The 14655-nt window shown below is 44.8% G+C and overlaps 1 protein-coding gene across 1 annotated transcript in view; it reads left to right on the top strand.

The window, feature by feature from the left end:
- LOC121009531 (A disintegrin and metalloproteinase with thrombospondin motifs 2-like) overlaps positions 1 to 14655 on the top strand; it is a 775073-nt gene that overhangs the window by 181238 nt on the left and 579180 nt on the right. Inside the window, exon 3 of the mRNA XM_040442735.1 lies at positions 281 to 434. Within this exon, the coding sequence (XP_040298669.1) occupies positions 281 to 434 (154 nt within the window). The remainder of the gene's footprint in view (positions 1 to 280; positions 435 to 14655) is intronic.

Below are 14655 nucleotides of genomic sequence, written 5' to 3'. Positions count from 1 at the left end.
CTTCGCTTCGCTCAACACTAATTATAATCAACCAATATTATTATTCTTTTATTACTAATAGAGTGAATCCCTAGTCGCCAAATTGCAGTATGCGGTAATGCTGCATTGATTTAGTTTAGCCCAATAACTGGAATATGAACATTTGTTAATGCCAAAGTGGAAAAAAGTCTGCTTATCTAGAGCATTAATCAATGGACTCCAGCAATTCGGGCATAAAATCGCTGCATACACACAATGTATAAAATAAGTGCTCATTTTTTTTTCCAATTTGTGTTTTTAGGCTGGTATGATTCGTACGGAGAATGATGAATTTTTCATTGAACCATTGGAGAAGTATAGAGAAGATGGAGATAGTGGTCGAACCCATATTGTCTATCGTAGATCGGCTATCAAAAAATCTATTGCAATTCAGAACAATTATACACGCCAGAGTGGTAGGTTACTGATTATTAATAGACTAAATACAAAGTTAACAGCTATATTTTAAATTTTCTTGCTAAACTTTTTATTATTCAGCAAAAGTTTATAACTTAGTTTTAATTGTTTATGTACTATATATATATTGCCACATCCGTGTTTCTGCTGACGAACTCCCTGGCCTTCTGAGTCTGGTTAGAGGAAAGGTTTTTAGCAATCGTTACTGTGGCAACTGCTTCCCTCGTATCAGACCAGGGGACTGGAAACTCTACCCCCAGAAAACCCGGCCGGGGGCTGTTGTCCGTACTGGTCCCCCTATCTTTCCACGATTTCATTAAGTTTACATGGTACACCTGCTCCGGCTTTCTCGGCACGGGCTGGAGTAACTTGTAGGTTACCTCCCCAACTTTTTTGAGCACTTAGTAGGGACCCTGCCACCTAGCTAGGAACTTACTGTCCACCGCCAGCACAAGAACCAAAACCCGATCTCCCGGGTCAAAATTCCGAACCCGAGCCTGGCAATTATAGAACCTACTCTGGGCTCGCTGGGCTGCCTCCATATGTTCCTTAACCAGCGGCAGTATAATAAATCTCAGCGGGCGTTTCTTTTTCTCAGTTCATTTGCTTTTATTCCATCAATGGATAGATTTACAGGATAACAATGTCAAGGACGCGTTTTGGCCCGTCCAGCCTTCATCAGCTCAATATTTATAGTATATTTCACTAATTTATATATCCCAAAGTAAACCCCACACGTGTAGTGACGTCAGACGCCAAGGGGTGGCACCCAGGCACATGTCAATCAATCATGTGACATACAGGTGAAACTCGAAAAATTTGAATATAAGTGCAAAAGTCCATTTAATTCAGTGATGCAAATTAAAAGGAATTGCATTAATGCATCTTAAAATTTTAATTTTGTGAAAAGGTTCAATATTCTAGGCTCAAAGTGTCACACTCTATAGTCAGCTAATTAATCCTTATCCCCTGAGCAAAGGTTACCTCGAAATTGAGACTTTGGGGTTTCATAAGCTGTAAGTCCTAATCATCCAAATTATAACAAATAAAGGCTTGAAATATCTCGCTTTGCATGGAATGAGTCTATCTCATATATTAATTTCACCTTTTAAGTTGCATTACTGAAATAAATTAACTTTGCACGATATTCAAATTTTTTGAGTTTCACCTGTATATAAACAACCGTATAACAAATAAAACATATCAAAAGTGAATATAAAATTGACAATACCGACGATACCGTTGATTCAGTGATTCATCGCAGATTTACCGTCTGCAAAGATGAAACAGTCATTTGGTTACATATCGCAGGTTATTCACTACTGCAAATGGACCACCTCATAATCTCTATTCAATCCCCTGGGTTGTAGTGTACCCAAGGTATGGATCCAATATGCCTCTCTGCGGAGTAACTGCTTTTTAATGTCACCCTCTCTTCTCTGTATTTTTACTTGCTCAAACACCTGAAATCTTACTTGGGAGACGGAGTGGCGAGAGTCATAAAAATGAGCTGGTATAGGTAATAATAAGTTACTGGTCCGTATTGTGGACTTGTGCTTACAAATGCGATCTCTCACAGTTTGCATTGTCTCCCCGACATAAGCCAAGCCACAAGGGCATTTTATTAAATATATGACATTAGAGGAGTCACATGTGAAGTAGCCCTGAACTTTAAAGGCTTTACCAGTATGCGGATGGTAAAAGGATTCTCCTTTAATAATGTGGAGCACTGCGCACAATGTAGATAAGGATATGTACCGTTCCTCTGATGCCTCAAAAAGCTCTGTCGTGGAATTACACTCATAGGGCTAATATAAGCATGTACCAAATGGTTACGATAGGTCTTACTTTGTTTGCTACAGATCAGTGGGGGATTATTAAATTCCACAACCTGTGGATAAGATCTTCCTAATAGTCGCCAATGTTTACATACAATGTAATCAAACCACTTATTAAAGGGATGAAATTTGTGTGAAAAAACAATCCTAGGACTTTTTTTCTTTTCATCTCATCCCAAACCGGGGTCACTACAGCCTCCTTAAGAACTTTTTCATGGTAACCCCTCATCTTAAATCGCTCAACCATCTATCCTATTATTCTTTCCTGTACCCCTTGATCGGAGACAATACGTCTCACTCGCTGAATCTGTGATTTAGGATAGCTTTTTTTAATGATAAATGGTGGGCACTTTTAAAATGTAACACACTATTTTTCTCTGTCTCCTTCCTATAAAGATCAGTATGTATATATCCCTCATCATCCTCGATCACCATTGTATCCAGAAAGCTGACCCTCGCCTGATCATAGGTTATGGTAAATTTCAAACCACTCAAGGCGCTATTGAGATGTCTTTGGAATGCCATGAGAGACCTTAACCAGTGGCAACACGGTCTCCATCCGCTTTTGCATCCGAGTGACATACTCAATCACACATTTATGTGGTATGGGTTGTGTTCCCACGCCTCTTTGGCTATGTCCAACAGGCCACGTGGATGTCGGCCATACAGCAGTTCGAAGGGCGAGAACTCAGAAGAGGCCTGGGGCACCTCTCGCACTGAGAACATGAGATAGGGCAGTAGAAGATCCCAATCCCTCCAATCTTTAGACACCACCCGCTTTAACATGTTTTTCAAGGTTTGATTTATGGATCGACCGATTATCGGTTTTACCGATATTATCGGCCGATATTCAGTATTTTGACCATTATCGGTATCCGATATTCCGATAACGTATTGGGAACAGGGATCACGCTGCTCTCAGCGCTCTCCGTGTTCCCTCAGCAGCACAGGGGAGAAGGAAGCAGTGTCTCCCTCCCCCTTGTGATGCTGCTGCCGCTGCAGCCAGTGACAGGAAGGAGGACAAGAGGAGGGGAGGGGCTGTGACCACTGCGCCACCAATGAAGAGAAATCTCTCATTCATTCATATACAGGAGGCGGGAGCTGGCTGCAGAATCACATAGCCGGCTCCTGACCTCTATGAGCGGTAGCTGCGATCTGCGGTAGTTAACCCCTCAGATGCCGCGGATCGCAGCTACCGCTCATAGAGGTCGGGAGCCGGCTATGTGATTCTGCAGCCAGCTCCCGCCTCCTGTATATGAATAAATGAGAGATTTCTCTTCATTGGTGGCGCAGTGCACCCCCCCCAAGCCCCCCAGTATTAATCATTGGTGGCGCAGTGCGCCCCCCCAAGCCCCCAAGTATTAATCATTGGTGGCGCAGTGCGCCCCCCCACCCCCCAGTATTAATCATTGGTGGCAGTGGCCACAGGATCCCTTCTCCCCTGCTCTTCCAATCGGAGCCCCAGCAGTGTAATCCTGGGGCTCCGATCGGTTACCATGGCAGCCAGGACGCTATTGAAGTCCTGACTGCCATGGTAAGCTCCATGCTGCTGTGTGCACATAGCACAGAGCAGCAGGGACAGTGTGAGATCCTATTCATCCTGGTAGAGATCTATCAGGGTGAATAGGACAAGGGTTCTAGTCCCTAAGGGGGCTAAAAGTTAGTAATAAATAAACACCAAAATATTAAGTATAAATGAAAGAAAGATAAAAAAATAATAATAATAAATACACGTTAACAATAAACATATTAATTTTCAGCAGATTTGTGTAGGATTTTTTATTTTTTTTTCAAAAATTAAAATTACCAGAATATCGGTATAAATTATCGGCTATCGGCCTGAAAGTTCACAAATTATCGGTCTAAAAAAATCAATATCTGTCGATCCCTGATTAAACCTCTCTACCAGGCCATCCGTTCGCGGGTGATAGACGGACGTCCGCAACTGTTTGATCTGTAGTAGTTTACGGAGTTCCCTCAAGACTTTTGACATAAAAGGGGTCCCCTGGTCGGTCAGAATCTCTTTAGGTAGGCCCATTCGGGAAAACATCTCCACTAACTCTTTGGCTATGAGTTTGGCGGAGGTATGTCGCAGCGGCACCGCCTCCAGGTACTGAGTGGCATAGTCTAGGACTACCAAGATGTGTTTGTGCCCTCTAGTGGACTTGAGTACTGGACCTATGAGATCCATAGCGATCTGCTCGAATGGAACCTCAATAATTGGGAGAGGGACAAGGGGACTATGGAAATGTGGCTGGGGGCTGGTTATCTGGCAGGTTGGGAAAGACTTTCATTTCTCTTCCACCTCTCTGAACACACTGGGCCAGTAAAACCGCTGTAGAATCCGGTTCTGCGTTTTCTGCTGGCCCAGGTGTCCCCTAAGAACATGTTGGTGGGCTAACTGCAACACCAGCTTGCGATACGCATTGGGCACCACCAACTGTTCAATATGTTCACTGTTGAACCAGAAAACAGGAGAACATAGACTCGGTCCCCGGTTGTTGCGGCTCACCCTCAACTACTACCACATTTTCCCAGGCTTGAGATAGAGTCGGGTCCTGGTGCTGTACAAAAATTGTCTCCACAGACGTTGAGGTATGCCAACTCCGGTCCCAGCGGCAAATTCTCCACGTCTACCACCATTACATTCAGTGGGGTTGGCTCCGCCCCCTTTCACTGCAGTGGCGGCCACTCCTACTGCTGACCCTTCGGTCTCAGGTTCCCATGGTTCTGGTTTTCCCCCTGAGCAAGGCTACTCTATTGGGGTTACTCCTGCCCCATGGGTATCAGTGACTCTCGGCTCAGGCCACAGTGACGGGAAATCGGGGAAGTCTCTCCCAATTATTAGTTCATAATGTAACTTTGTGGCGACGGTGACCTCATGAGTCCACCTGCCGGCCACCATGGATAGAGACACCAGGGTGGTGGGATAGTCTAGGGGTTCACATACTTTTTCCACCTGCACTGTGAATGTTTACATGGTGTGTTCAATAAAAACATGGTAACATTTAATTCTTTGTGTGTTATTAGTTTAAGCAGACTGTGATTGTCTATTGTTGTGACTTAGATGAAGATCAGATCACATTTATGACCAATTTGTGCAGAAATCTATATCATTCCAAAGGGTTCACATACGTTTTCTTGCAACTGTGTGTATATATATATATATATATATATATATATATATACAGTACAGACCAAAAGTTTGGACACACCTTCTCATTCAAAGAGGTTTCTTTATTTTCATGACTATAAAGGCATCAAAACTATGAATTAACACATGTGGAATTATATACATAACAAACAAGTGTGAAACAACTGAAAATATGTCATATTCTAGGTTCTTCAAAGTAGCCACCTTTTTGCTTTGATTACTGCTTTGCACACTCTTGGCATTCTCTTGATGAGCTTCAAGAGGTAGTCCCCTGAAATGGTCTTCCAACAGTCTTGAAGGAGTTCCCAGAGATGCTTAGCACTTGTTGGCCCTTTTGCCTTCACTCTGCGGTCCAGCTCACCCCAAACCATCTCGATTGGGTTCAGGTCCGGTGACTGTGGAGGCCAGGTCATCTGGCGCAGCACCCCATCACTCTCCTTCATGGTCAAATAGCCCTTACTTTCAAAGTTTTCCCAATTTTTCGGCTGACTGACTGACCTTCATTTCTTAAAGTAATGATGGCCACTCGTTTTTCTTTACTTAGCTGCTTTTTTCTTGCCATAATACAAATTCTAACAGTCTATTCAGTAGGACTATCAGCTGTGTATCCACCTGACTTCTCCTCAACACAACTGATGGTCCCAACCCCATTTATAAGGCAAGAAATCCCACTTATTAAACCTGACAGGGCACACCTGTGAAGTGAAAACCATTTCAGGGGACTACCTCTTGAAGCTCATGAAGAGATTGCCAAGAGTGTGCAATGCAGTAATCAAAGCAAAAGGTGGCTACTTTCAAGAACCTAGAATATGACATATTTTCAGTTGTTTCACACTTGTTTGTTATGTATATAATTCCACATGTGTTAATTCATAGTTTTGATGCCTTCAGTGTGAATCTACAATTTTCATAGTCATGAAAATAAAGAAAACTCTTTGAATGAGAAGGTGTGTCCAAACTTTTGGTCTGTACTGTATATATATATATATATATATATGGCTTTTTTTCGGGCGGAACGCACCGGAGCGGCGTTCCGCCACCTTTTGACATCGCAGCCTGCCATGCTCCAGCTTCGCAGGCTGCGATGTATCAGCGGGGAGGGACTGGGAGGAGGAGCTCGGGGCCGGTGCGTTCACTGTGCTCCGGCCCCCAGCTCCAGTACAGTTATAGAATGTGTAAAATTAATAATGATTCTATTCATGAGGCCCCCTCTGTAGTAGAACATTCAATATATCCATCCTACTCACAGGGCTGTTATCGTAATCCAGGCCGGCCGGGCAGACGAGCGGCAGCGTCACTGACTGACGTCACGTGCCTGCGCCGCCTGCTTCATTCATAAAGTAGGCCGGGCAGGCACGTGACGTCAGTCAGTGACGCTGCCGCTCGTCTGCCCGGCCGGCCTGGATTACGATAACAGCCCTGTGAGTAGGATGGATACATTGAATGTTCTACTACAGAGGGGGCCTCATGAATAGAATCATTATTAATTTTACACATTTTATAACTGTACTGGAGCGGCAATGGGGGGGTCTGTGGATGGCACTGTTAAGGGGGTCTGTGGATGGCACTGTTATGGGGTGGGGGGGTGTCTGTGGATGGCACTGTTATGGGGTGGGGGGGTCTGTGAATGGCACTGTTAAAGGGGGTCTGTAGATGGCACTGTTATGGGGTGGGGGGTCTGTGGATGGCACTGTTAAGGGGGGTCTGTAGATGGCACTGTTATGGGGTGGGGGGGGGGGTCTGTGGATTGCACTGTTATAGGATGGGGGATCTGCGGATGCCATCCCCAGATCCCCCATTAACAGTGCCATCCCCAGATCCCCTATTAACAGTGCCATCCCCATCTGGGGGGTTTCTTTGCTGGGCTGGACTTTTATAGTCCCCCCAAATTTTACTTGCATCCCTGTTCTCTAAAGGGGCGGTTTTAGGGGGCGGTCCTAGGGGTGGGTAGGGGCGTGGGGAGGGGGGCTGAGTTCCACCACCTTTTCTCTGAGAAAAAAAGCCCCGTGTATATATATATATATATATATATATATATATATATATATATATAAAATTCTTAAAATTATTCAGATGTATCTGTTAATGTTTGGTTTTGTATAGATTAATAGACTAAAATTTGCAGGTATTATAAACTGCACATACACGTAAATACATGTTAAACTCAGTTTAAACATAACAGTTTGAACATTGAACATTTGAAGTAAGACATACAAGATGGTTCTTTTCACGGAAATAGCTATTATATGAACAAAATCACAAACTAACTTTGAGCTAACTTTGCTCAAATTCCATTAATAAATATCAAGCAATATAGCATGACGAAAGTAAAATAGTGAATAATACCATATCCAGCAAACATGAGGCAGAGAGAACCTAGAACACATAGCAAGCTACATCACAGCAAAAGCTCCTTAAAGGGGTTCTACTCAGAATAAGCCATCAATATCAGGTTAGTTGTATGAGGAGAATTCAGAGCTTGGATCACTGTTTACCGGGTCTCCATCAACACTGCAGCAACGAGCAGGTGTAATTACAGCTCTTCCATCCCATTCACTTCATTGAGATGGTTTTGTCCCATTAACCAGCATTGGCCACACAGGCCATAATAAGGAAAGCCCCTCGGCCATACAAGTCAATAGTAAAAAGTGTCATACACAAAAGGCTAATACATTTACAAGAGCAAAATAATGCAAGCAAATATATAAAAACAAAAAAAGAATGAAACAGTACATTCAAATTATACCTACAGATGAATTAAGGTAACTAATAGTGCCCACATGGATTGCCATGAAAGCAGTGGTTTCTTCAGGGTGTTAACACAGCATGTGTAGAGTATGTTCCGTCCCTACTGCCCACAATCCAGGGGCTGTAAAGAAAGAAATGTTAAACGGTCCTATGTGCCTCAAAATGGTATAAATGAAATCTGCATCTCGTCCCGCCAAAAGAAGCCACATATGGTTGCGGAAAAATGAATATTTTTTTTATACAGTTGCATTCTAAGGGTCCATTCACACGTCCGTGGTGTGTTGTGGACCCGCAAATAGCGGATCAGCAACACACCCGGCCGGCACCCCCTATAGAAATGCCTATTCTTGTCCGCAGCTGCGGACAAGAATAGGACATGTTCTATCTTTTGCCGAGCTGCGGACCGGAAGTTTGGGGCTGAAACCCGGAAGTTCGGGGCCGCGCTCTGCAAATGCGGAAGCGGAGAGCACAAAATTGCGGAACGGGTGCGGACCCTTTTGCGGACGTGTGAATGGGGCCTAAGAGCTGCAACTGTTATTGTTGCAAAATACTCCTTTTATTGTTCAAAAGTTGTAAAAACCTACAGATGAGCGAACCTTTTGAGGTTCGGTTCCGGTTTGCCAAATTTTTGGTTCCAACCTAAATCAATTCAGTTCAAACCAAAGTGCCTCTAATTGCCATGGAAATTGCTATTTAATACCCTGTAGTCTCCTAGTACTGAGAATGTTTAGTTAAAAATGTTATCTCATTAATTTTTTATGTTTTTTGTTTTTTTTCCCCCCTCCACCTTCTCTAAGCTCTTGAACGCAATGACAGCAATAGTAAATCATGTCAGAGTGAAACTGGCATACATAGCTATGGTTCAATGCATGTTTTCCCCATGCCTTCACTACGGCACAACTTGTAGGGTACCCTGCCTACTCAGGACCAGGAAACAACTGTGAGATCAGCAAATAAAAGGCCCCCTCCCTCTTACCTTCTCCAGTTTTTTCCTGTCCCTTTGAAGGCAGGTTGTGGATCAGCGTGAAGTGCAGTGTATTCCTGGTTCGTCTGGAGGGCTGCTGCAGGAGGAGGGGTCGTGGAGCAAGGTGGTAGGGGGGAGTTCCCATGGGCGTGATGACGTCATGACGCAGGCAACGGCATCGTGATGCTGACATCATCACGCCAATCCAGGGAGTGATTATAACAAGGGAGAACGCTGGGACTCATGCGTTCGTCCCTTCCATTGTGGACATAGCGTGGCTCCTGCGGGCAGTATGTTCTTACAGGCGGACAACGATTCCACACGCAAAACCACTGATGCCTTCAGGCCTTCTGGCCCGGTAAGCCTCCTCCTTGAGGATGATATTTTGTTTCTCTTAACTAATCCTCCCTTCTGTGCACAAGGAGTTATTTCCTTCTTCTTGGGTGACAGTTCTCTATAAGGGCTAAAAATTTGCTCTAAAATATCTTCCTCTATGCTAGTGTCTTCCTCGGGGAGAGAAAGCATTAAAGGGGAACTGTCCCAAAAGAAGAAATGTTCATTATGTAAAAAGGGACTCTCGGCTTCAGAGCTATGATAAATTTGGAAGAACCCAGAGATCCTCTCCCTGTCCAGGACCAGATGTCTTGTTGGCTGGCAGACAGGAAAAAATTAGTTTTTCCTGTTCACAATAACATTAAGACTCTTATACATAATGAGTGGAAGGATCCAGAAAAGAGTCAACCAGCTTCTAAAATGTTTAAGAGAAAGTATCCTTTTGCTGAGGGATATTCTACTTCTTGGGACAAACCTCCTAAGGTCGATGCTCTGGTAGCGAGGATATCCAAGTAATCCACTCTACTGTTTGAAGATCTGGGGCTGCTTAAATACCCTATGGATAAAAAATAAGAATCCCCCCTTAAAAAGTCCTGGGAATCATCAACGGCCATATTAACACCAGGAATATCCGCCACCTATACAGCAAGGACTCGGTCATTGTGGTTGGGACAACTAGAGGAGTACATTGAGTCGGGCACTCCCAGGGAGGATATCCTTAATTCCATCCCCATGCTTAAACAGGCCTCTAACATTTTGGCAGATGCCTTGGTAGATATTGTAAAGCTGGCAGCACAAACTGCAGTTTTATCCAACGCTTCCCACAGGGCGATTCGGTTGAGATCTTGGTCTGGGGATACTGCCTCTGACAGGATAAAGGGGTTGCCTACGGAGTCAAAATTCTTTCCCCAAAGATGCTCCTTTCGTCCCCAAAAAATTACTAGATTTGACCAGAAGAAAAAAGAACCCAGTTCTTCCTGGCAATCATCTAAGGGGAACATAGAGGTTTCCTTTTCAACCCTGACAAATCCACCCGTCCTTCCTCCCAATGATGCCAGAAGTCCAGTGGGGGGAAGGCTGAAACAGTTTTGTTCAGCCTGGGAAAGAATCCATGCCTCTGCTTGGGTACTCTCAACCATTACTGGGAGTACCATTTGGAATTCCTACATGTCCTTCCAGACAGATTTCTGGAAAATTCAAAATTAAACGGAGAAGTGATGGACCAGCAGATTTCTCTACTTCTGCTGAAAAGGGCCATAGTACAAGTCCCGTTAGAGAAACAGGGGAAAGGGCATTACTCTTCAATCTTCCTAGTCAGGAAACCAAACGGTTCCTTCCAGGCGATAATAAATCTGGACAGGTACATCGTTTTTAGAAGATACAAAATGGAAACAGTAAGGTCTGTAATCAATCTCCTGTCAAAATACTGCTTTATGATCACGATAGACCTCTCAGATGCTTATTACCATGTACCAATTCACACGGACCATCAAACATATTTGAGAATTGCAGTATGGTTCCAGAGAAGATTAGATAATTTTGAACTTCAGGTTCTGCTGTTCGGCCTTTGTTCGGCACCAAGAATCTTTACGAAGATTATAGCGGATGTAGCAAAGTTCTTCCATCTGTGTGCTTCGGTAGCTAGAGTCGTCTAATAACCTGAGGAAGTCAAACCAGCAGTTGATTCAGTATCTTGGAATTAATCAGGGGAAGGCAGCTAGCAAGGCGTCCATTGCTAGGGGGATTAAGTCTTGTATTGTTCTTTGTTATGAAAAAAGTGGATTTCTCCTCCTGCTAAGTTAAAGGCTCATTCCACCAGAGCATTGGCAACCTCTGCCTCTCTTGAGGACATTTGTCGGGCGGCCACCTGGTCGTGCCCTTGTACTTTCTTTAAGCACTATAAATTAGATGTTAACCAGTAAAGACCTATCCTTGGTAGGAAGATTCTGTCTGCGGTTGTTACTCTGTTATTCCTCTAGGTGGTGCCGTTGTGAAGTCGTGGGGAAAAGATGATAATTACTCTTACGTAATTGGATCTTCCTTTTAGCCTCCACAACGGCACGAGGAATTTTCACCCAGTTGCTCCTTATACAATTTTATTTTTGTTGTTATCATGTAACTGGATCAAGTTATTTTTGTCATATTATGTTGAACCTTATTAAATTATGGCATCTACTACTGAGTCCTAGGTTATTAACTGGAGAAGGTAAGAGGGAGGAGGGGGCCTTTTATTGGCTGATCTCACTGTTGTTTCTCGTCCCTGAGAAGGCGGGGTACCCTCCAGGTGCTGCCGTTGTGGAGGCTACAGGAAAATCGAATTACCGGTAACAGTAATTATCATCTTTTACAGCATTAACTAACGGTTCTTTTTCTCATATTCTAAAAAGTGGGGGCAGATGATGTTTAAACTCATACGATGTTACGGGATAAAAAAAAAGTGTTGGGGGTAGGGATGGCCTTGCAGTTTGCCCAGCGGTCAGTTCGCAGCGAACTTTGCGCGTTCGCGATTCACCGAACATGCGAACATATGGTGATTTTCGCGCCCGCCATATTCTTTTATATTGTGAAGAACTTTCACCCATGACACATCCATCAGCTGGTACAGGACAGTCAATTGACGTTTCAGCACATGGACATACCCCCTACCTTATAATTAAACCTGATCCAGGCGCCATTTTACATTCAGTCTTTTGCCAGTGTAGGGAAGAGGTTGCTGTGTGGAGCAGGGACAGACTGTTAGGGCCACAAATCGCTAGCTAATAGGGCCACAAAAGTCCTTTTAAGGACTTCTATAGGTGTGCTATCGATAGGTGTGACATACTGAGGGGTGTAATATACTTATAATATACTTTATAACATACAAAGTATATTATAGTGCAATTGTATTGTGCAGCAGTTGTGTGCGGTTCTGCTGTAATACTGCAGCCGCAGTGAGTGCCAAACGCTATTTGAACAAATAATTTCTACTGGTGTGATTTGCCAGTTGCCCCCCCAAAAAACCTGATTGAGGCAGGGGTGTTATTCACCAATAATATACGTTCTATATAGTGCATTTGGATAGTGCAGCATTTGTCTGCGGTTTTGCTGCGTTACTGCATCAACACAGAGTGAAAAACACGATTTGAAGAAATAATTTCTACTGGTGTGATTTACCAGTTGCCCCCCCAAAAAAATTATTGAAGCAGGGATTTTTTATACCAATAATATACGTTCTATATAGTGCATTTAGGTAGTGCAGCATTTGTCTGCGGTTTTGCTGCGTTTTACCGCATCTACACAGAGTGAAAAACACTATTGGAATCAATAATTTCTACTGGTGTGATTTACCAGTTGCCACCCCAAAAAAACTGATTGAGGCAGGGGTGTGATATATCTTCTTCCACAAATACTGCTCTTCTATAGGGACTTTTGTCACAGGGTTATTTTGAAAATGACAGGCAGAGGAAGAGGCAGGCCATTCCGCAGGGGTGGTAGGGGTCGGGCAGGTGCACCAGGCCGGAGCCTAAGTGGGAAGTTGCAGAATGTGCGTGCGAATACGTCAAAGGACGCACCAGACTTGGTTGAGTGGCTCACTCAGCCTTCTGCTTCTGCACCCTCCTCATCCTCTCTATCTGGACCCTCTTCACTCTCTGTTATGTCCACCTCCAAAGACACCACCACCATATCCCCTCCGCTCTATTAAGAGTAATTATTTTCCCATACATTCCAAGACCTTACCGATGCGCAGCCATTCTTGGCATCGGATCAGGAAGAGGAGGTATCAACGGTCGCCACCCAGCAGTCTGACGACAGTACCCAGATCAGCCCAAGGAGGGTGGTCCCCACTGTTGCTGCTTACTCCGAGATCTCTAATGTCAGTGTTGGTGAAGGTGACGAATCCGATGATGACGTGTCGATGGACGTCACATGGGTGCCCACAAGAGAGGAAGAGGAGGGGAGTTCAGAGGGAGAGACGGAGCAGCAGATAGGGAGGAGAAGCAGGCAGAACTTACAGTGCACAGGAGGCAAAAAGCAGACTGCTAATGTATCTGGAACAAAACATCCACCATGCACGGTCACATCTGGCGCTCCCAGGACGCCTGCACATGGCTCCGCAGTGTGGCCTTTTTTTAATGTGTCCGCTGCTGACAATGGTGTTGCCATCTGCAGCCTGTGCTGTCAACGCATAAGTCTTGGTAAGCCCAACACTCACCTAGGGATGACCGCCTTAAGAAGGCACCTGGTCTCCCATGACCAAGCCTAGTGGGAGCAACACCGTCGGAACCCACAAAGCCAGACTCCCGACGCTCACCGTTGCCATGCTGTGAAGCCAAGAGCCACACCTGTCCTGCACTCACAGGCAGATCAGTGGCTAACCTCGCTCAATTTGACAGTTGGTAAAGTGGTGTGTGACAACAGTGCCAATCTGCTGAGCGCGCTGAAACAGGGCAATATGACACACGTGGCGTACATGGCACACATCCTGAAAATAGTCGTGCAGCGATTCGTTGTCAAATAACCCAGGGTCCAGGATGTCTTGCGGCAGGCCAGGAAAATCTCTGGTTATTTTAGAAGATCTTACACGGCCATGGCTCGCCTTGCTGACATTCATTGGTGACACCACCTGCTCGTCAGACATCTGATTTGTGACTGCCCGACGCGATGGAACTCCATCTTGTATATGCTTGATAGGCTGCTCCAGCAGAAATGTGCAGTTAATGACTACATGTACGAACTCTGCGGCAGGAGAGGTTCTGGGGAGCTTGTTTTTTTTCCACCGCGCCAGTGGCTGCTCATGAGTGACCGTTTGATGAGATCACCAAACTGGTCAGATGCAGCCAGGGCGCCATCAGTGATATCGTATCTTACGCCTTCTTTCTGGAGCGTGCTTTGCATCGTGTCATTGATCAAGCCGTCGAGGAGCAGGAAGATGAGGAAGCCACAATGCTGGATGAATTCCCAGGGTGGCTACTCCATCTGAGACAAGTCAACAACAGGAGGTTAAAGAGGAGTCAGAGGAGGATGGTGCCGGGGTGGAGGAGTAGCAAGAAGTGCATGCTTTAAACGTTTCTGGGATCCCTGGTGTTGTCCGTGGATGGGGGGAGGAGAACAACATTATCCTGGTTGAGCAAGAGCCAGGCCACTCCACCGCTTCCAGTTTAGTGCAAATGGGGGCCTTCATGCTCCAGTGTTTGAAGAGGGAC

This window comes from Bufo bufo, chromosome 1 (assembly GCF_905171765.1).
Source record: "Bufo bufo chromosome 1, aBufBuf1.1, whole genome shotgun sequence".
Taxonomy (NCBI): domain Eukaryota; kingdom Metazoa; phylum Chordata; class Amphibia; order Anura; family Bufonidae; genus Bufo; species Bufo bufo.
The sequence above is the reverse complement of the archived record's forward strand: the minus strand, read 5'-3'. Positions and strand labels throughout refer to the sequence as shown.